The sequence below is a fragment of the Patagioenas fasciata genome, chromosome 13 (genome assembly GCF_037038585.1).
Source record: "Patagioenas fasciata isolate bPatFas1 chromosome 13, bPatFas1.hap1, whole genome shotgun sequence".
In the NCBI taxonomy this organism is placed as follows: Eukaryota; Metazoa; Chordata; class Aves; order Columbiformes; family Columbidae; genus Patagioenas; species Patagioenas fasciata.
In genome coordinates this window covers 4,188,042-4,210,496 of record NC_092532.1, presented here as the reverse complement: position 1 = coordinate 4,210,496, position 22,455 = coordinate 4,188,042, and the positions used below count along the sequence as shown (strand labels likewise).

Below are 22,455 nucleotides of genomic sequence, written 5' to 3'. Positions count from 1 at the left end.
AGAAATAGTTGACTTCATGGAGTAAAAGTTTCACTTCTTAAAACTGGGTATTCAGGCTGTTCAAATTGTGCACAGGTTTCATTTCAGAGATGTACCGGTGACAGATAAATGCTTTAAAAATCCCACCATCTAGCATTTTTTTCCTTATGAATATACAGCTATTCGATTGCTGTCTTCTGAAGTCAGTCATTAAGCTTGTCTACATTTACCTCAGGTTTCTCTGCTGGTGTGCGACAGAAACTTGGCTAAGTCCCGTGTTTTAGAGGAACAGCCTGACTGGTGGAGTCCCCGCTGCCTTGGGCTGCCGTTTATACAAAGAAACCTGTAGAACACATTTGCTGCCCATCATCAGAGGGAATGAATAAGCAAATTGTCCTCAGGCCCAGATCCTCAGCAGCATTAAGCCCAGTTCAGTGGGGCTCCAAAGAGCGGGAGGATCTGCTAAGTCTGTTGCAAATGACAAAATCAAACATACTAGAAATGTGTACGGTTTATGACCTTAGCTAAAATAAATGGTGTATTAAAGCCTGGCATTGTCTTACATTAGCTGTTTATTTTAGAAAGTACTGTTTGCTTTGCTGTGTTGGGAAAGATTATTCACGTGTGTCTTTAACAGGGGAAATGCACCAGATCCTGCATTTGTTTGTCAGCACGACCTCCGCTGGTTGTCATTGCCCTTAAAAAAAAATAAGCCTTAAAAGGAAAATGTTTGACAAATACAATGTTGGTATCTGGGCTCTGAGGTTTCTTGCTGGTTGTTTGCAGTAGTGCTTTAGAATTAAAGCAGGTGAGCTGCTGTGTGGTGTGTTACCCAGGGGCTCCCGTGAGTCGAGCCTGAGCTGCACTAGTGGGGTAGTTACTGTCTGTAGTGATTTATGGTGTGGATAGAGGTGCTGCTGTTGCTCGCTGTTCAGCTTGGGTAAGCTTTAGTTACCTTATGGTACATTCTGAGGCATGGATGTTTAGTATCGGGTCCATTTGACTGTCCGTTGCAAAGCAGAATAACCCCTAGTGTATTGAAATGATCGCACAAGTTCTGTACAGCTCCGGCTTGTTGCTGCACAGCTTGATGTTCCTGACAGTGTTCAGTGGAAGCAAAAGAAAAGGTACTGAAGTGTGTCTAAAGTATCTGATACACGGGGTAATGCGTAAATTTTGTTTAAAAAAAATCTCAACAACAATAAGAAGGAACACGAGCTGTAAGTAAAGCCCCGTGGCTTCAGAGGGGAATGAACCCTCACCTGTGGCCTGTGTGGATGGGGCTCAGGAATTGCAGTGATGTGACAGTCACTGCTTCACTCTTACTGGGAACAACGCCCTGTTTGCTGTAGTGAAGTTGCCGTGCACTGTGTTCAGGTATTAGTGCAGGGCAGAACGCATCCCGAGACGCTGTGTGTGCCGCCTCTTACGCCTGAACTGAGGGAATGACTCAGTAGAATGCTTAAAATACTGAAACAGAAGGGAGTTTTATTTTGATCTTTTTATTAGATGAAGCCTTCTGTTAAAGTTGTAAAATCTTTTGTAAAGCAGGTGCAGAAATACCCACTGCATTTTTTACTTATCAGTGCTATTCTGTTCCAGGTAAATCAGCTTTCTGTCTATGGAAATGAAAGCAAAACAAACTGTTATTTTGATTTTAGATTAGGCTTTTGTCACTGCTACAATTTACACGTCATAAGCACAGTTTGTGTCAGAATGAGAGAGCAAGAAGGGAATTGTAACATCCTGCGTCTTCTCTTGTGGTTGACCCCATAAAACCCAGTGAAGAACTCCAGGATCTTCCGTAAGTTTGCACTTCCACCTTCAGTGACGTCCTCCGAGCCGAGACGGACGCTGATGCACTTCCACAAACCTCTTGTTCCTCACAGACTGCGATTATCGATCCAGTATTTTCTTGGCATTAAGTGGCTTTCATTCTCACAGGCTGAACTCTGACCGCAGGCATCCCAGAGTCAATCTGCATTATTTTTGATTGCAACCCCTTTGTTTTTCCTGCGATGCTTCCGCTCCCTGGCGTATCGAACGTGATTTCCTAAATCAGTGAACTCTGTGCTGAATCAGTTTTTTGTTTTTTGGTAACAACCCCATCTATTGGACTCCGGCTGTGCTGCATTTGCTGCCATTTGTGTCCTCTGAATAGAGCTCATGGAATTGTGTATTACTCTGTCTGTGGGTTTGTCCTCTTTCGAGGTGTAACCAGCTGCTGACGTGAATTATTTCTCAACAGCTTTCACTCTCTCATGCTTGAATCTATCAGGAAAATATTATTATTTTCAATATTCTTTCTGATGATAGTAAAAAGCAGCAAATGCCTCTAAGATGTGTTCTCAGGTTGCCAACTGCTGGAGTAATATTTGTATTTTGATTGCATTTTGCACCCGCATTGAAACAATCACGTTTAGCTCATCGTTCTACTTGATGCGCACACAGCTGATAGTTACTGATCTATTAAATTGGATACAGACCTAATCTCAGCTTGTCTGCTTAAAGTTTACTGTTCAAACGCTCGCCTTTGGGCTGAACGGCAAACCCTCCGTCGAAAGCCGCGTTGAGAACCTCGTCGAGACAGCTCGCCATGACGAACGTCACGTCCTGCCGCACGTTCACCGCGATCTCCTCCAGGTCCTTCTCGTTCCTCCGGGGGATGATGATTCTCTTCAGGCCGGCTCGGTGCGCAGCCAGGACTTTGTCTTTGATTCCCCCGACCTAACAAGGAGAAGAAGTAGGGATTGAAAATCCGTGACGCTAATCTAATGTGGTAATTAGTGTAACAAATCACGTCAAGGAGTTAAATTTCAGTGAAAGGTTCTCCCTTCCCTGGTCATTTAGGAAAGCAATTAAGAATGCAGCAGTTTTAGCTCATTATGTGCTTAATGAGGGAAATATGTTAATATGCTACAGTACCCTTTTTGTAACAGTTAAGAAGGAAAAGAATAAAAATGAGTCTAGGAATGCAAGTACCCGAGTATCAGTAATGGCCAAGTACACAAGTATCAGTAATGGACAAGTCCTTACTTTTCAGGATGGCTCTAACTGCTGAAATGCTGCACCCACATCAGAACAGACTCTTTCAACATAAAGGCTGTATCAGGTTTACAGGGAAAAGAGTCTTAAGGGTGCAATGTCACACAATAAATAACTGGAATTACACAACACAAAAGGCATGGAGCAGCAAAGCTGTGCTGCCAACCTGCAGAGGTGGCTTTGTGCTACAAAACCATGTGTCACTTCAGCCAGCAGCCCGAGGTGCAAAGGGGGGTTAAATCAGTTTCTCTCTTAGGCACAGCTGTAGATTCTTCCCCTTGACCTCTCTTCTAAGCCTGTGTACAGACCATCTGCCAGCAGAAACCTGTAACCACCCCTGGGAACTCTAGTGAGATTGTACACAACACTCAGGAAGGTAAACATGGTTGAGCAGTTACAGGTGTCAAAGTTTATCAGGCACCCACCTTTCAGCAGGAAAAATCTGCTCACTGGGGCAATAAAGGCAATTTGTTTATTTCTCACACCAGGTGTATTTTTCACCTGCTCTGGAACTACCTACTGACTTGAGCTCGGTCCTCCCTCTGTCCATCCCTTGGTATGAGATGGTAACTCCATCCCTACACCAGGGCCCTCTGAGGCTGAAAACTAAAACTGGATCTGTTGGAAAACTTCCATTTGGAAAAGCTTTATGGGAACACCGGCTGAACCACACAAGGAACAAAGCTTAAGAAGAACCTAAAAACACACGTGTTGTTTCAAGAGTTACCCATCCACAATTACTCTAAGAGCTTTAAGAAACCAGGGATATTTCTGCAGTGATAGTTTGAGGAATTGCCATACGTATTTTGGAACCATCTTAATGTGCCCATTTCCAGGCTTCCTTTTAACTTGACACATGATGCGCAGCACCAGGACCGTCCAGCAGCCCTGGCTCCTGTGTGCCATCTGACACCAGCGGGATGGGCAGCGCGATGCGTACGGGCAGAACCAGGCCCCGCAGCGTGATCTCCCCGGTCATGGCCACGTCCGAGCACACCAGCCGCCCGCTGAACAGCGAAGCCAGGCACGTTGCTATGGTAACCCCCGCAGATGGCCCGTCCTTGGTGACAGCTCCAGCTGGGAAGTGCAGATGGATGTCGGTGTTGTCAAGGAGATCAAAACTTCCCGAAGCTTAAGGGGAAAGAAAAAGAAGAACGGTTTGAATGTGAAAAACCTAAACGCGTTTTGTCCCTGGTCTTTATTCGGAAAGCCCAGCAGAGAACTAAACCCGCTGGTTTTTAGCAGCAGGCTGAGAAAGCACCAGGACACTGCAGACACCCTGGAAAAACAAACAGCAAACCGATTCCAGACAAAGGCGCCACACGTTAACCAACCAGCTCAGCGTTTGAGCTGCGGGGACATCCAGGGGAGGGATTAATGGAGAAACCAGCAATTCCTACGTAGGGTTTTTAAATCTCCCAAACTATAAAAGTCAATATTCAGAGAACATACATACCACAAAATCAGCACTCCGCATAACCCAGCTGTACCAATATTATACCCAAATTATAAAGTAAACCTCTAATTTGCATCTTTTCACCTTATTTAACCTGTAGGACGTAACAGTGTAAACTGGAGGTAAACTCGGACACAGTTGCTGCCGGCAGCATTTCATACATCGGTTCAATGTAGTTTCTTAACCGATCCAAACTTCCACGAACAATGACAGATGCTGGACAGTTATTTGACTATTCGGCAGATTATCAAACCGTAAAGCACACTGCCAGGACTCCTGGACGGTTCACACAAAAGACTTAAAGCTTCTTGGCTGAAGTCCCATTGCACTGCAGCTGCCATACGGACCCCACTAATGCTCCAATTATTATAACTTAGACTACAACAATCTACTTTGAACAGAAACTGCGACTTAGTTTTAGAGGAAGACTACAGATTGCATATATCAATGTGTGCATCACTGAAGGACGACTGGGAGCTTGGATGTACAAATGGGGCAGAGGCAGCAGGCGCCAGAGCCGAGAAGCCCCGGAGCTGCCGCAGGGACGGACCCGTTTGCCACGAGCTCTGCAGCTTGGCACGGATCAGGGCAAAAAACCTACAAAAAGGAGCTCTAGGGCTTGTCTTCAGTGTAGCACCGATCGCGGGCAAACCCTCTGTTAAAGCAACACTTCATACATCCCCTCAACGAACACATGCGTGACTCCCACTGGTACTCGGCAACATTACAAGCTGCTGAATTACTGAAAAAGTCATGTTTTAGGACACATAATTTCCGTGCACTATTAACATGCACCCCTGCATAAGAGGCCCAAGGCTGCGAACAACCGGGCTGTCGCCGTTGCCCACGTACCGTTGGTGAGCTGGTAGCGCTTGGCGTTGCTGCGCAGCCAGCTGATGGCCAGGTGTGCCGACTCCTTCATGACGTCCCCGAGCTGGCCGGTCAGCGTGAGCTGCCCCTCGCCGTCCATGCGGCTGGCCTCCACAAACATGATCTCCCCGCCCAGCGGCGTCCAGGCCAGCCCTATGGCTACGCCGGGCTGGCTTAAGCGTTCCGACACCTGAGGGAAAACAACGTGGTTCAGGAAACGGCCCCAGCAAAACCTTTGCGAAAACAACCTGATAGTTGCACCATTAAAACACAAAAGCGGAGCCCAAGTCTGATCTTTTTCTTAACGCAGCAGTAATTCTGCCTTATGTGTGAGCACTAATTGCAGAACAGCTGTAGGTGGCGATGGCCAACATCTGGGGGTGTCATCCTTGAAACCTTCCCCACCCCTCACAGTTCCACGAGGCCTTTTCAAAGGATTTCCAGTGTTCAGCCCGTGCTGCCCGGGTGCTCACTCACTGAATCCATCTGCCGAAGGTCAGTTTGCCGCGACTGTTCTGGTACGAAAAACCCAGCTCTGCTCCCAGGTGTCACCTAAAAACCTTTGTAAATCCAGCGGCACCGCTGCACTGCCGCCAGCCACACCGGGCCTGCTCACCGCAAACACTGGTAAGTAATTGTGAATAATGAAAAGACGAGTCGGGCAGCAACTCGAGCAAAAGACAAATGCTCCTTTTTAAAACAAAGTGATAGGCCCATTTTAAAATAAATTTGTCTCTTATTGAAATGCAGAATTGAAGTTAATTTGATTAATTCGTGAAAGGGATGGATTCTTCATTAAACTGTTTAGAGAATTTAGAGAAATGTTGCATTTCTTGGACAGAAAACAAGTCAAAGGAGCCTCACAACAAAAACATTCCAATTCTGAAATCTGCATTTCTAGTTACATTAAAACTTCTCAAATTATTTCTGCCCCTTCTAAGCACATTTAAATTCCATTTGAACTGGCAAACCCAGAGCAACCGCCCGCGTTCCTCCCCCAGCATCGACTCCTCCCGCGCTGCACGCCTTACCGCACCCTCAGCGCTGCGCCTCGCGTGCTCCCAAGAAGGGCAGAGCGCCCAGCAGCGGGGCCCTGCCCGGCACCGGCACCGGCGGGGACCCAGCGCTCTGCTCCTCCCGAAGCGCCACCAGAAATGCTGCTGCACAACCCGGAGCTTGCACGAGCTCAACAACGCGGCAGAACAAACAGAGACGCGGCTCCCGCGAGCCACCGGAACGAGAGCTCTGCCCAAACACGAGCGTTTCAGTACGAGCCTGAGCTCCATCCCATCACCGGACAGAACCAGAATCCAAACCACACAGTTCTTAATGCTCAGTTTCTCTTTCCTGCTTCATGCAGCAAGTGACCCTGACCACTGGCCAAAAAGACTGTCCTGGTTTTGTTAAAAACCAAGTTTCTCTTTTAGTGAATTTGCCTGTCAGCTAAAGCTTCATATCAGCTGCATTTTCCTGGAGAACCAGATCCATGTTTTGGTGAACACAGCAATGGAATGTGAGGTTATTGATAAGCATGGATGGACATCTTGTGAGAGGGGCAACGAGAAACAGGTGACCAAGAAACTGACCAACTGTGTATAACATCCCATTCACGTGAACACTTCATATAAAAGTGGGAGATCACGAGGATCTCGTCCCTTTTCCTTATGGCGACATGAGGAGAGGACCTTGCGAGTCGTCCCTGCGAACTGAGGCCAGTGACAGACTGAATCCAGCTCCGGTTGCTGCAGAGTCCAGTCCAGGACTTCGGGTGCCGCTCTGCAGTTGCTGAGACTTTCAGGATTGGTTTTGTATATTTTGTATTATTTTCTCTATTTTATCAGTAGCATTAGTAAAACATCTTTAATGTTTCCAGCTCTCTTCTCTCTGTCCTTCTTTCCCTCCCGATCACCTGTGCTGAGTGGGGAGGGGGAGAGGAGGTTACCAATACATCTGCCAGGGCTTTATTGTCACCCGCAATCCAAACTCTCGACACAGACGCACTTTAAAGAAAATAAGCTAATTTACAAATACACAACTTCTGCATGTTGTAGCTGCAGACAATTCGGATACATGACAGGAACAACCTGCTCATGCAAGAGAATTGGTGAAGAAAAGAAAAAAGCATTTAAAGTCCTACAAAATGAAATTAAACGTACATGTTGCTTGTTCCAATTTCCGGTTTTTTATCCTATGCTTTGTCACATACTCGACCGAACTACCGAGCGCTGCCACCTCCGCAGTTTGATGCCCGAGATGTGGCTGTGACCCAGGATCGGGGTGTCTGGGTTTGGGGGAGTTGTTCTCAGCCCCAAGCTCACCCGCGCGGCCCCTCGTCTCAGTTCTCCTGTGCCTCTCAGCCGCATCTTCCCAACAGCATCACACATTTGCTTTTATTAGCATAATTAACAGGAACGGCTCCTTCTTTTTCTAGCATTTAAGAAAACTGTACATAATAGAGTGTTTCACTTGTATGGTATCAAAATACCTCATCTTATCAACCATTTTCGTTTTTGTTAAGATCAAGTTTCTATATCCATTCCCTGTATTTCATTAGCTACAGTGACTTACTCTGATTAGCTCAGTAATTGCTCAGTAACTCAGGTTAACAAAACCAATTCATCCCGGTTACACTGCAATCAAACAACGCCGAAACATTCCCCTTCCCGGCGGAGCCCATCGTGTGTTGTCACGGTTTCAATAAGGCTTGCTGGCTTGGGTTTTGGTTTCTCTTTTTTGGATGGGATGTTGGCAGACAGACACAACCCCCCAGCCTCACAACACTCAGAAAAGCACGCGATATTACGCTAACCATCCATTACAATACGTTAACCATGCATCATGTTACGTTAGCCACACCTGAGAAGTGTTACACGGAGCTCCACGAGGCTCACTCACTCCTGGCCCCTCTGAATCATTTCTTCTCACAAAATGTCAGAGGAATTTAAATGAGAAAAAAATCCTTACTTATACCTTTAAAACAACTTCCATTGAAAATGAGCTGACGAGATGAAGAGGCCACTGACCTACACGAACAGTCTTGGGATTGGATAATTTTTGTAGACGAGGCCAACCCAGCCGCGATTTACCTGTTATCTAAGTAGATGAACTTGCTTCAGATACATTTTACCTGTCTGAACAGTGCAAAATTAGTCTCAACATTTATTGCAGTCGTTTATTTTAAAATATTTAAGGTTATTCCAAGATAAATAAGAGAGACATCACCCACAAGTCTGCGAGCCCTGACTCACTCGCTGCCCTCCAGCATCTTTATGTCCCTTCCACGGGCTCCCCCAAAACCTTCTTTCTGGTCCGCTCTTCCCATTCATTCGCCAGCAAAACGCTGCAGGCAAAGTACCTGAGAGCAGCTTCCCCCGACGGGAGGAGAATTGCACCAGAAGACTGGGATTCCTTATATCAAAACGCCTCATCTAAACCTGTGCTTTCTACAGCTTGTGCTTCTAAAAGATAACCTAATTAGTTCCTTAATCGGAACTGTGTACGTCCCACAAAATAGAACATTAATTGTATGGCATCTGCGCTTCCCTACAACCGGCAATTCCGCTGTCACTCCAGCCTCACATCCTGAGCACACAGAGTGACTGGGATGGGCTTTCCTGGGGCGCCAATGGCACCTTGGTAACTGAGCAGAATGGAGGGAAGAGAGGAAGAGGGGGGGAAAAGAGGGGGAAAAGTGGGGAAAAAAGAGAGAGGGAAGAAGAAGAAGAAGAGGGAGGGAAGAAGAAGAAGAAGAAGAAGAAGGGGAAGAAGGGGAAGTAGAAGAAGAAGGGGGGGAGTAGAAGAAGAAGGGGAGGTGAAGTAGAAGAAGGGGAGGTGAAGTAGAAGAAGGGGGGGAAGTAGAAGAAGAAGAGGGGGAAGTAGAAGAAGAAGCAGGGGAAGTAGAAGAAGAAGGGGGGAAAGTAGAAGAAGAAGGGGGGAAGTAGAAGAAGACGTGGGGGAGTAGAAGAAGAAGGGGAGGGGAAGTAGAAGAAGAAGGGGGGAAGTAGAAGAAGAAGGGGGGAAGTAGAAGAAGGGGGGGAGTAGAAGAAGAAGGGGAGGTGAAGTAGAAGAAGGGGGGGAAGTAGAAGAAGAAGGGGGGGAAGTAGAAGAAGAAGGGGGGGAGTAGAAGAAGAAGGGGAGGTGAAGTAGAAGAAGGGGGGGAAGTAGAAGAAGAAGAGGGGGAAGTAGAAGAAGAAGAAGCAGGGGAAGTAGAAGAAGAAGGGGGAAAGTAGAAGAAGAAGGGTGGAAAGTAGAAGAAGAAGGGGGGAAAGTAGAAGAAGACGTGGTGGAGTAGAAGAAGAAGGGGAGGGGAAGTAGAAGAAGAAGGGGGGGAAGTAGAAGAAGACGTGGGGGAGTAGAAGAAGAAGGGGAGGGGAAGTAGAAGAAGAAGGGGGGAAGTAGAAGGGGGGAAGTAGAAGAAGGGGGGAAGTAGAAGAAGAAGGGGGGGAAGAAGAAGAAGAAGGGGGGGGAAGAAGAAGAAGGGGGGTAAAGAGAAATAGATTATAAACACTCTGGCTCTGTTCTAAACCCTTCCCCAAAAGCACGCTCTGCTGGAACATTTCATGACATCTTTTACACTTCAAATGACTGTCAAGATTATTCTTCCGAAGCCTCACTGTGTGATTTATTCCACCATTTGTTCTGCAGGGTGACACCAAAGATTATTTATTGGTGCTAAATGAATTAATCCCGCGCAGCTGAGCGTCCTGTCAGGCCCTTCTGCTGGGAGACCCTGCAGAAAACACACGCGAGGCACTGAGGAGGGGAAGATGAATCACTTATTCCAAAGCATTCCCCGAAGGACAGCGGACCAGTTCAGTCGTGTCGTGTCTCCGCTTCTGTTTGCTCGGCCTCATCCAAGCGCTGACACGGCGGCTGCCTCTTTTATCTTTATTTCAACTCATTATAAATGGCAAAATGCAGGTGAAGGGTGAAGCTTGAGATACAGAGACACACTGCGGGCTCCAGAACCACAAAACGCAGCAGCGGCCAACCTGAAATGCCCGTCATTCAAACAGGAGCTACACTGGAAACAATCTTGAGAAATCACTTGAGAAAATTCAAAGGAATAACACGTTAGCTGGGAAAATCCATCAAAATGGGAGTTATGTGGCCATCTGAGCAGTTTACACTGAAAAAATCATGAAGTACCTACTGCAAAATATTCACTCATTAATAAATACAGCAAATAGTACATGAAAATAAATCCCGAGCTGCTCAGGAATTGATGCAGTGTGGATTTGTATCCGCTCCTATTCACGCACCACTTCATTTGCCTGCTAAATATGGAACATTTTAAAAGCCCTTGATGCACAGGCCCAAGTCTTCAGTCAGTCTTATTTCACTTATTCAGATCCATGAAATGCTTATATGCACATTCATGGCAACTGTTCATGCAAAGAAATAAAACAACTCGGTGTATGACTACTTGGAATTAAGAACCGCACTTCGATCACGTTACTCGCACTACTTACTCCTGCAGAAAAAACCACAAACCAGCAGCAATTCTTTGCCAACACCACCACACCACCTCGCTTACAAGAATGAAAGTCCAGGTGTCCAGGCAGAACATCTCGGGACAGTCACATATTAGCACATTTCTTGGCCTACAGTCCAATTTTTAAAAAGTTCATATTTATTTGAATGAATTCTGCTCTTGCCTGGGAACTGGGAGTGCAGTTGCAACGACCAGAACTTCTGTACAAATTCACAAACTTCAATTTATTCTTTTAGCTCCTTTATGAAACCAATAAACACCGTTTGTAGAAATCCAAGTGCTGGCTTGAATATGAAGTTCCGTTTTCTGCAATGGCTTAATGTGCACCTGCAATTTGAGCACTACAGAGCCAGATGAACCTGCAGGACGTTACCTCCAAAGACCAGATGTCTGCAGTATATAACACACTTCAACATGAAAATTCAGATGGAATGTTATTTCTCTAAAAAAAGCCCACAAGCCAGTTTTCAGTCATTGTTTCTATAAGTCAGGTAGTGAGGAAAAGACAGAAAAAAGCCTAGTAAAAATTCCCATAGGAGTATTACAGATCAAGTCATTCCAAACCAAGCTCAAGTATTAATACATCCACACTACCTTCTCAACTACAGTGGCCTTAAACTGCCTTGCATGATGTTTTATTGGGCATCTGAGGGAGGAAGAGCAAGAACAATAACATTATTTGCCTACAATGCTTACAATAAAATCATCTGCCTAATGAGCAATCTCTTCTCATTTCTGAAAGTAAAAAGAAGTAAATCAGAGCACAACCGAGCAGCGTGAAAAGTCTCGGCCGACAGAGCTGCAAGGTCTCCTATCACCATCCTCCACCACAGCCCGCAGCGCTGTCTCCTATCGACTTCCTTCCTTGTTTCTGTCTCCTCATTAAGAATCATTTCCTTGAGAACACCACATCCAAAACCCTCAGTTCAGGCTCATTCCTTAGCAACCATGTTCTCCTCGTCCCCTTTCTCACCCTCCATCTCCTCTCGCCTAGGAAGGGGTTAGTGCCATGGGAAACTTCTTAGAAGTTTGAACTTTATCTCTTAAAAGTTTTCCCTTCATTTCTATTTCCTCAAGAACTTACTGGTTTACTGATCTCTTTTCCAGGTTAAAGACAGAAGAAATCAGGGTCCCATCAGCAGTGCTGGTTACACACACCCTCACACGCACCCTTGACCTGGATGTGAAGCGATGCAGAGAGTAACAGCAACGAAAACGGGCACAGGGGATCCCAAACTCACAGCCTCACGCACCGAAACGCAGAACAAAGTCTACAGCACCTGAGTGAGCAGCAGAGCTGGGCCAGGATATGCCTGATGGACCGTACAACATTTTAACAGCCAAGAGTCACGTTAATGTGAACAATGAGCTGGTCTGACATGACAAAGCTGCTGGTTCAGGGAGGTGTGGGATGGTGAAGGGACGGGACTCCACCAAACATCCCCAAACAAACGCAAATGTGTTTTAGACTGGAAAAAAACACCCCCACACTCTTGAGCACTGCTGCAGGCATCTCTGCTAACAGGCATCCCATCGGCTTATTTATGTACCCTGAATTAAATTACAATAAAACTTCTTTAGGTGAAAAAACACCTGGAACACAAAGCAGCACAGTTCGGTTGCTAATACATTTTTTAAAAATATGGTATAAACTCAGTCAATAGCAATAAAATAGACAAGTGGTCAAACGAGACAGAAACAGCAGGCGAGCAGAAAGAAACAAGGATGTTACCTCCATTTCATACATGGGCGGCCCCAGGATGTCTTTCAAAGCATGGAAATCAATTAAAATGGGCATTTCAGGCGGCAGAGCCAGGTCGGCTGCGTCACCGATGGATTCTGGTTTTGCATCTTCCGCCACGTGCTCTTTGCAATCTAGGAGAAGAAAGTGTCATCAAATTAAATAGAATATAGCATCACATTTAACTATTAAGACTAAACACGTTCTAACTGCTCAGCAAAGATCCTAAATCCAGAGCACTGACAGAGACGCAACTCAAATGCATTTTAAATGAGGTCTAACAGCAAAACATTAGGTTCACTTAGGACTTTGCACTTTTCATCAGATTTATGCACAGAACCAGCATTTGTGGGAGATGCTCGTGTTTAATGTCGTGTAATACAGAATATGGAGCTGAATGTGGGAATATTGCAGGGTTAACAACCACTGTTCTTTGTACGTCTGTGCTCTCTGGGTCTCCTTCTGAGGATTTCAACGCTTAACTTCCAACACTAATAACTAAGTTCTGCCACATAAAGCAGGCGCATTTTGGCCTTTGCCGTTCATTTGCCAAATTTTGCAAAAAACCCAAAATCCCTCAAAGTTCAAATGCTGAGGCATTTCCAGAAATACCTCCAGGCGCAATCCACTCTTCAGGAAGGGCTAAAAACCTCATCAGCCTGGCACTCTTAAATGCTATCAACTCTACCACCATCAAGAAGCGACCACATCATTAAAGCAATAGTTACGGATTCCAAATGTGCTCTCTCCTGCCTCCATTTGCAGCAGGACTGTATTTCCTACCTGTGCAAATGCTTCCTTAGCGGAATTCCCTTAACATTTCTGGTTTCTCAATGTTTTAGAGACATGAAAACTACCTGAAGAACGCAGAGATCTCTGAGGCTCTGCGGCAGTTTCCTGGCAGCCGTTCAGAACAGCACTGCACACATTATATAGTGAAGATGGTCCTTCCCACCCCAAAACCATGAGCCTGAGATACATTTAAAGTCACAGTCTACATTATATATATATGTGTGTATATATATATATATATGTAATATATATATATTGAGCTTCCAGACTTCTGCAGCACATTTTGGGAAATTACCTACTGTAGCTTCCTTTCTTTGAATTTATTTTTACTTTCAACAAAGAAACTGTCTTTCTTTGCATATTAATAATAACTGAAGATGCAGGAATTTCAACAATTACAGAAAAACACAAAGCACTGATCTCATCTGTTTAAAGGAACATTAAGAAGCGTTCAGTAATAAGTAATTCTCAGGATGGATGAAGAGATAACGTCTCCTTTCACAGGACGCCAACCAGACTGATGTATCAACATGACGGATCTTCAAAACCTGACCAACTTGATATGACAATTGATATTTGAAAATAAAGTGAGTTTAAAAGCAACTGCTTTTGTTCTATACCAAGATTTTACTGCCTCACTAGCAATTCTCCGTATCTGTTTGCTCTTCTTTCCCCCAGTTCTATGACACAGCCGAAGGCGCCAGCCTTCTCACAGTAGCAGGTATTGTTTGAGGCCACCCGCCCTATTAAAAGAACCTAAAACTCTTTGAGTTGATGTACTCTAATCAGTAGACCCCATTTGATAACCTGCAACAATAACAAACTCCAGACTTCTTCTAAAAATATTAACCTAAATTCTGACATTATCTAGTTCTCTCTAAAAGCATGCAGTGATGTTTGAAAATATAATTACAAACACTAGCTTTTTGTTTGAAGGAAAACACATTGCCTTTTGCAACCTTTATAGAGACGCTGACTACGAAGAATCTACAGAGACACAAGCAATTAAGATTTAATGACGACAAATACATGTTCCCAGATGAGTAGCCACAAGCCGCATTACAAGTTAAATGACACGTTTATCTGAAGCAAGACAGTTAAATTCAAGTTTGCAGAAACAGAACATTTGGTTAGGACAATGGCTTAAACATCTTCCATATCAGAGGAATTACCTGCTGATCCGCTATTCATATCACATTACTGCTTACACAAAAGCAGCACGGTACTGAGCTGTTTTAACATTTAAAAACTAACAAACAAACAAACAAAAACATACAAAACCAACTGACAGACCTCCCCACAACAAATAGCATGGCATCCCCCTCCTAAATCCTAAAAACAAACAATAAAAATGGGTTGGTTGTAAAATTTTCAGATCACGATTTCACAGAATCGCAGCATGGACTGGGTTGGAAAAGCCCTCAGAGATCATCCAGTCCAACCCTTGGTCCAACTCCAGTCCATTGACCAGATCATGGCACTAAGTGCCATGGCCAATCTCAGTTTACAAACCTCCAGGGCCGGTGAGTCCAGCACCTCCCTGGGCAGCCATTCCAATGCTGACCACTCTCTCTGCACAGAATTGCTTTCTCATCTCCAGCCTCAATTTCCCCTGGCAGAGTTGAAGCCTCTGCCCCCTTGTCCTATTGCTGACTGCCTGGGAGAAGAGCCCAATCCCCCCTGGCTAGAACTGCCCTTCAGGTCGTTCTAGAGAGTGCTGAGCTCAGCTCTAAGCCTCCTCTGCTCCAGACTGAACAAGCCCAGCTCCCTCAGCCTCTCCCCATAGGGCTTGTGTTCAAGTCCCTTCCCCAGTCTTGTTGCTCTTCTCTGGACCCGCTCCAGCACTTCAATCTCTTTCCTGACCTGAGGGCCCAGAACTGAACACAACACTCCAGGTGTGGCCTCCCCAATGCAGAGCACAGGGGAAGGATCACTGCCCTTGTCCTGCTGACCACGCTGGTTTGGATACAGGACAGGACACCATTGGCCTTCTTGGCCACCTGGGCACACTGTTGGCTCATTTTGAGCTTCCTGTCCATTAGTCCCCCCAGGTCCCTTTGCAGCTACTCAGCAAAGATCAGAACAACGTTCCTCGTGAATCTGCCTTTGCAAGTGCCCAAAACAAAACCTTGCACGTAAATACTGGATTTGTGAGAAATCAGACTCCTAAAAAAACATACCGGCAATTAACTACTATATAAAATTAGGGATTTAATCTAAAAAGGAATTCCATGGCACAAGGACAAAACTTGAATTTAAGTTTGCTGCTTTCTTCTAGACATATAACGGAGATGAGCGAATAGAAGAGCCTGGAACTTCCTCAACATGCAGCAAGTTCTCAGCTGCTCATAAAACATATTGAAATTAAGCACCAGCAATACCTAAGCCTTCAACCTGAAGATTTCTGCCTTTAGGTAGAAGGACGGGATTGCCCTGTTGACAAGAGCCCAGGTCCAAAGCCCGGCACAGCACAAACTCCATCTCAAAAGCAACTTTCCATTGTCCAACTCCAATGGGATGCACCGCGTATTGGAAGTGTCACTTCCTAAAGGTCTTTTGGAACGGAAATCCCTCCTGGGACCCCGATCCTACTGCACTTCCTTGGGTACTTCAATATAATGCTCTGCACGTTTTCCCCACAAGATCAGAAAGTTTCTCTTTGCCCAGAATAACTACATTTCATCAAGTCTGATCTAGAGTAACAATGTGTACATGAAGCACTTGAATTTGAGGTTTTCATGCAGGAATATATAGATAAATTAACATGGTGAAAATTAGTTTGTGTATAAATACAATTTTTCATAACATTTGCATCTCTTTGGCCTAAAACAGAGAAGACATTCCAAGCAACTCCCCCCCAGTCAGGCATAATAATGTTTTGTGATATAAAATGCATTATGCCCAAGCGGAGGGAGGGGGGTGAGGACCACACGTTTCTGTTCACATTGACCATTTCAGCCAAACTTGCTTTGAAACTCAAAGCCAAGTGTTGGTTCATCCACCAGGAGCAGAACAAACTGCACTGAACTACTGGCTTATGGACACACTGAAGTGTTTTCAAAGCCTCGGTTTCAACGTAGATAGAATCCTCATTTAGTCACTTCTAGTTATTAAATATTACCTGTCCTAAACCTCCTCTCAAGTCTGAATTACACAAAGCGTCTTTCACTCCGCGTTTCAACCGCTGTATCATCCAATGCCCCGGCAGCTGCACAGTTGCTGCATCATATTCTCACGGCAGTTGCACTAAAATAGGCAGGAGAGCGTCACATTTTTTGGTGACTCCTACAATTTCTTCTAGTGTCAAAGACTTAAATCTCATAAACGTGGGGTAGAGCTTCAGTGAAGTATGGGACGGTGTTACGAACACAAGGCTGACCCCACGGAGAGCTCTGAACGATGACGTTGCTGACGTTCACTGTACCAATTCGAGGACTGACACAAGCTGACGCGCCCCCGGCTGTTTTTATACAGATAAATAAATACAAAAGAAATAATTGGAAATGAAACCATTAAGAGACAACTTGATTAACCATTCTTCCGGAGCCATTGGTTATATGAAATACAAAATCATCATCGCTACGCACAACTGCACAAATACCCGCTGATCAACAGGAAGAAAAGGTCCAAATAAATACAAATGCCATTATTTGCATCTACTTGGAAATATCTGGGAATATTTCCAAGTTCTGTTTTAAATACTTGGTTGTTTCCAACAGACTGAGTGAAAATTAAACAAAAATATTTTTAAAAGTGTCCTGCTCTCATACACTCCCAAGTGACACATTGGGCTAAAAATACAGCAGGGCAGAAGCATATTATTAGTACAAAATAAACCACATTTTGGAGATCACACCATCCTATACATGTCTCTGTAATAGGAACTTTAACTACAGAGCCACCTGTCCCTTGGACTCCCTTTTATTAACACAGTAGTTTCTTACGGACACTTTCAGCTCCAGAAGTACAAAGGCAACTCTTCATAGCCCATTTCTCCTGGATTTACCCCAAATTGTGTCGCGCCCCAAACCTTTTGCCATCTTGGGAAGCACTGAGCTGGCTGCTCCCACCTTCCGCAAACTGCAAACCCAGCACTAATTTTACCAGTGTATAATTTTAACAGTGTAAATACCTAAGTGCTAATTTTAACATTGCAAATACCTCTCTCGCTGGACTAAGATGTCTAATACAGTTCCTTTTAGTTCTTTGCTTTAATATTAAAATGTTTCTTCCTTTGGTATCAGGAGTTGTGCTCTGAACCTACTTTTCCTGTATTTTATCAGAAGGTTTGAAGAGCAGAATGACACTGTTTGATTCAGCAATCGCATTAGACCTTTTAAGTACATTTTAGACACAGCTACCGTCCAGTGCAAAGAAATACTTTAAAAATATGACTTGTCAGGATTGCTATACAGAAGCGAGAGTGGCAAAGACCCAAGGGCTCAGCGCTCCAGGCCAAGAGCAAGTTCAGGTACCACAGGAGTAGCAACTAATTCAGTGCTGGACTTCAGAAAAACCCAGTACAGAGGAGGCAGGTGGAAAAGATGCACATTGTATAAATGGAAAGCATTCATAAATATGTCATAAAAGCTCTTCCTTTTAATGTAAACTGGACATGGACACACGCACGGCCATGGGAGTTCACTTGCTGTAAGCCAAGGGTTCAGAGCAAAGGGAGCTCAATCCCCTTGAGCAAACGCAGTGTGCAGACCAAATCCAATCTTCTGGTATTACAGTTTCCACAGACATTACGGTGATTGTAGAAAACTCAATGAGGTAAGAGAAGATTTAATTTTCAGACAGGAAATACTGAGTGAGGGAAAAACAGCAATGTAAAGCTGAAAGACCATCCATAAACAGATTTCCAGAGACAAATTACAAAAGTTTCTACTATGCGTAAAACTCTTCTTGTAATGAATACGACTGTACAAATGCAGGTTCTATTTCCTCCCCCAGGATTTACTCTCTGAAAGAGGAGGCACCATTCAGACTTCCAGGTTGCCTTGCTTTAAAGGAACAGATAATGAGTGTTCGTTTGTCACCCTTCAAAGCAGCCCAGAACCGTTCTAGCTGTACAGCTGTTAAAACCTGATGGTTTTTTCCACATTGGCCTAGTTATGGAATGTTTTGCAACATCAAACCAGTTTAGATAGATAAATCATTATTGTCTATATACATGGGAAATAGGAGCAGACTTAATGAAGCTGACAAGTTACTAAAGCCCCAAGAGCCTTAGAATAAGTGCAGTTTTTAAAGGCACAACAAAAGAGCCCCTAAACCTTTCTAATTTCAAAGCTCTTCAAGCAGACATTTATTTCGAGTACAACAAAACAACCAGATTGAATTCTGAGCTGGCAGTGCACGCACAGCACAGCTAAAGAACCTCTTTAAATACAATAGCTAAAGCCATGCTCAGTCCTTTATTAAAGAAAAAGGTGAAAGATTCACGTACAACAGCGTAGGAAGACATAACGACATACACAAATCATAATTCCATACCTATGATACGAAACAGATCCACTGCACTTCTCAATTACCCACCTGGCAGGCTGAAATCACTCATGTTTCAAGCCATAATTCAGCACTGCATAATAAGAACGTCGCTATTTGCAAAGCTTTTAAAAACACAGCCCTTAAAGAAGCATTAAAAGGGAGAAAAGGTTGATAAATCAGCATCCTAGCGACTACGTTAGAAGTTTCCTTGTTAATAAAGCATGCAAAAGACACGAACCTTCTCCGTCGGCCCCCTCGGCGCGGTCCGGCTTGGCGTCCTTGTGCTGTCCCTCCGCCACCTTCACGGCCACGGCCCGGCAGATGGCGCCCAGCCGGCGGTCCAGGGAGCGCACCCCGGCCTCCCGCGTGTACCTGCGCACGGCGGGAAACACACAGCTCTGAGCCGGCCCGAAGAACAGTACTCGCCTGAGCATCGCCACCAGGGAACACATGCCCTGACAGGAAGAGTTGGACAGTGACTTGGAGACAGGCCTGAGGAAAAGAATCGTGTTGCACAGGTCTCTCCGACCCGGGGGCTCCCGGGAACAGTGGCTGCTGTGTGGGCTTCACCTGCTGCCTCAGCCAAACGTGTCCCCACCTCCTAAAAGGAATTGTGTTCTACGGGTCTCTCCGACCTGGGGACAAGAGCTGCTGTCCAGAAGATGGATTTTCACCTCCTGTTTCAGCCAAACTTGCCCCCCACCTCCTCCCTGTTACTAAAGCCAAGGAAGAAGAGCACGCGCAGAGGCTCGCCATGAGTCTTGAGGTCACCCAGTGGACCAGAAAGAGAGCCCTGAACGCGAGGCCACGCAGGCGCAGATGGGTCCTGGCAAGCAAAGCGGGGATTCTTCGAGTCTGCACAGTTAAGCCTGGATTGCGAAATAAAGGTGGAGATTGGCCTCAACTCATGGGGGTGAAGAAGCATAAAAGATGGTTCCTGACTGGACATCGTGGAGATCTCCCCAGCAAAGGATCCTGGATCACGGCGGAGGACCAGCAGGACTCTGCTTACGGGACCTGAGACCATAGGGACGCCCTGGGACTCGTTTGGTGGTAGCCAACTCTTTTTCCCCCCTTTCTTTTTCCTTTTTCTCTGCTTTCTCTATCGCATGCTGCTCTATGGGTAAAATAATAAAGTAACACTGTTTGACTGAATTATAACCCCTTGGCATTTTGGTCACCTTAATTTTGCGCTTCGAGATCAAGGTAAATGAACCATCACGAGTCCCTCACTGAATGGATCGTGACGATAGCCAAATAAAATGAGGTCTGCAAGGCACCGAGACCTTGGGCTACTCAAACAGGAAGGAAACGTCGTGTGCTTTTACCCAAATAATTGTGGTTTGCTGATAAAACTGTAAAGAAAGGCGAACTACTGAGTGGTGTCAAACCGCAGGGAAATGCTCAACAGCGCTCCAGGAGCACCGAGCTCCTCTCAGATGCGTAAAAATTCAAAGGAATAATCATTCTAAACGTCATAATCTAGTTCACTGGAAGCTGAGGAACTGACTGTAAAAGACTATGAATTAAAAAGCAACACCAGACAGTCACACTCACTAAATGTCAAAACGCTGTTCCTGGTCTAAAATACTTCTATACGTTGAATAGAATTTTTTCCATTGGAAATGACCTACTTTCAAGTCCAGAAGATGTTCTGATCAATATCTTTACCCTCATACCCGAGAAAAAAAAGTAGTTCTAATAAATACAAGCTATTTAAAAAAAAAAAAAAAAATTTTTTTTTAATCTAATTCCCATTTTTAGACAAACGTGGCCTGTCAAGTCACGTAATTTCCATTTTTTTCTATGAAAATCACAGCAATAAAACTTTTCTTTAAAATAAAGGTTGTCTGCTAAGGTCACGGCTTCACCCACTGAGCGCTGTGGAAATCACATTATAGCTCCAAGTGTTTGTGTTTCTCACAGTGCTTTGCCAGCCGTGCCCACCCAGCCCGTGGGGAGACACCCGAGAGCCAGAGCACGGGATTCTTGGTACAGGAACGATGGTTTGGGTATCAGAGCCGCACAGAGCTCAGGAAAGAGCAATTCTACACGTTATCGAGCACTGAACTCCTGAAGCTATCAAGGACAACAGATCTTATGAAATTATTTGTGTTATCACTTTATAAATTATTTACTAGTTATCCCAAAAAAAAAATTATTTAAAGCAATGAATAACAGATTTACCTGGTAATTATGTCCAGAGTGGTTACTTGTGGAATCTGTATTTGCTGTGGAGTCAGGCCGTGCTGTTCAAGCTGTTTAGGAATCAAGTGTCTATGTGCAATTTCAATTTTTTCTTCTTGTGTGTATCCTACAAAAGAACACGTGTATGTTTACTAATCGTTTTGCTTTTACACTACAACATAATCACATTTCTTACCATTCATAATTGTAGCGGATCGAATTTAACAAAAAAACCCAGATATAATTTAAAAGGCTGTTGGTACGATACTTGGCAGTTATTCATAACTTCATGGGAACGAGAATAGAATTTCAGTGTTTTGAAGATTACTTTCTTCATTGGAACCTTAAAGAGATGCATCGGCCAACAGCCAGTTAGCATACGAACACACCAATACTGTTACAGAACGTACCCGTGTATCTCCAGACACCTGGAACTGAATTTTCCTAAGCACCATGCTGAATTTCCTTCTCACAACAGAGGCGTCCTGATGAGTCTCTCCTAGATCCCGGCCACTCGGGCTGGATTCCCAGCACTCACCGTAAGGAACGGCTCTTCAGCTCAGAAAAGACACCCCAGTGCCACTGAAGGACTTGTAACAGCCACCTGAATGAAACCACGGCTGTGTTACCTGGAACTTGAATGATCTCCATCCTGTCCAGCAGAGCGGGTGGGATTGTAGCCGTAGTGTTGGCTGTAGCGATGAAAAGCACTTGGGACAGGTCAAAGGCCACATTTAAGTAGTGATCGGTGAAACTGTGATTTTGCTCTGGATCCAAGACCTTAAGAAGAGTGAACACAAAATTGGTGCAGTTGCTCAATTAGAAGTGAATAAAATACGCACGTTTTTATTATATTTCATTTGGACCCCTCAAATCTGACTTTACATTCATTAAATGTTATGAATACCACTAAAGCCTGACCCTCAACATCCTGATTACTCTGTAACTATTAATACTTACTAACTCTATTATTACTACCAGAAGCTCTTCTTATTGCCCAAGACACCCCGCGCAAGTCTTGACTCGAGGTGAGCCCTGGCTTTCCTAACATCACCTTTGCATTTTTCTTTTCTTCCCCCTAAATTTTGTGATAAAAAAGAGACAAAATCAAACAAGCACTGAAGAACAGCAGCCTCTGACCAGCCTCAAGTTCACTGCACGACAACTATGACTTAAACGCAATAACGTTGTTGCCTTCTTACTGCTTTTAGTACTACTTATGTGTGCTAACACAACACTTGCATATATTTAAGCTATTACTCAAATAAGCTGTTTTTCTGCATTGGGTGATGAAAATTCTATATATGTGGACCATGCACTGAGCTGCTGTCTTGTAGCTTTTTTAACAGTGCTGAAGGCTGAAAGCTCATTGCACATAGCAATGAACAACACACTTGG

General features: G+C 44.6%; 1 protein-coding gene across 1 annotated transcript in view; it reads right to left on the bottom strand.

Annotated features, from left to right (window-relative positions):
• Positions 1-1,465: 1,465 nt before the first annotated feature.
• The window catches only part of LONP2 (lon peptidase 2, peroxisomal), a 38,531-nt gene continuing 17,541 nt past the window's right edge, over positions 1,466-22,455 (bottom strand). Inside the window, exons 9-15 of the mRNA XM_065848133.2 lie at positions 21,687-21,837; positions 21,058-21,184; positions 19,109-19,242; positions 12,577-12,719; positions 5,333-5,540; positions 3,965-4,155; positions 1,466-2,706 (exon numbers count right to left, since the gene is read on the bottom strand). Coding sequence (XP_065704205.1) covers positions 2,485-2,706; positions 3,965-4,155; positions 5,333-5,540; positions 12,577-12,719; positions 19,109-19,242; positions 21,058-21,184; positions 21,687-21,837 — 1,176 coding nt within the window. The 3' untranslated portion in view covers positions 1,466-2,484. The remainder of the gene's footprint in view (positions 2,707-3,964; positions 4,156-5,332; positions 5,541-12,576; positions 12,720-19,108; positions 19,243-21,057; positions 21,185-21,686; positions 21,838-22,455) is intronic.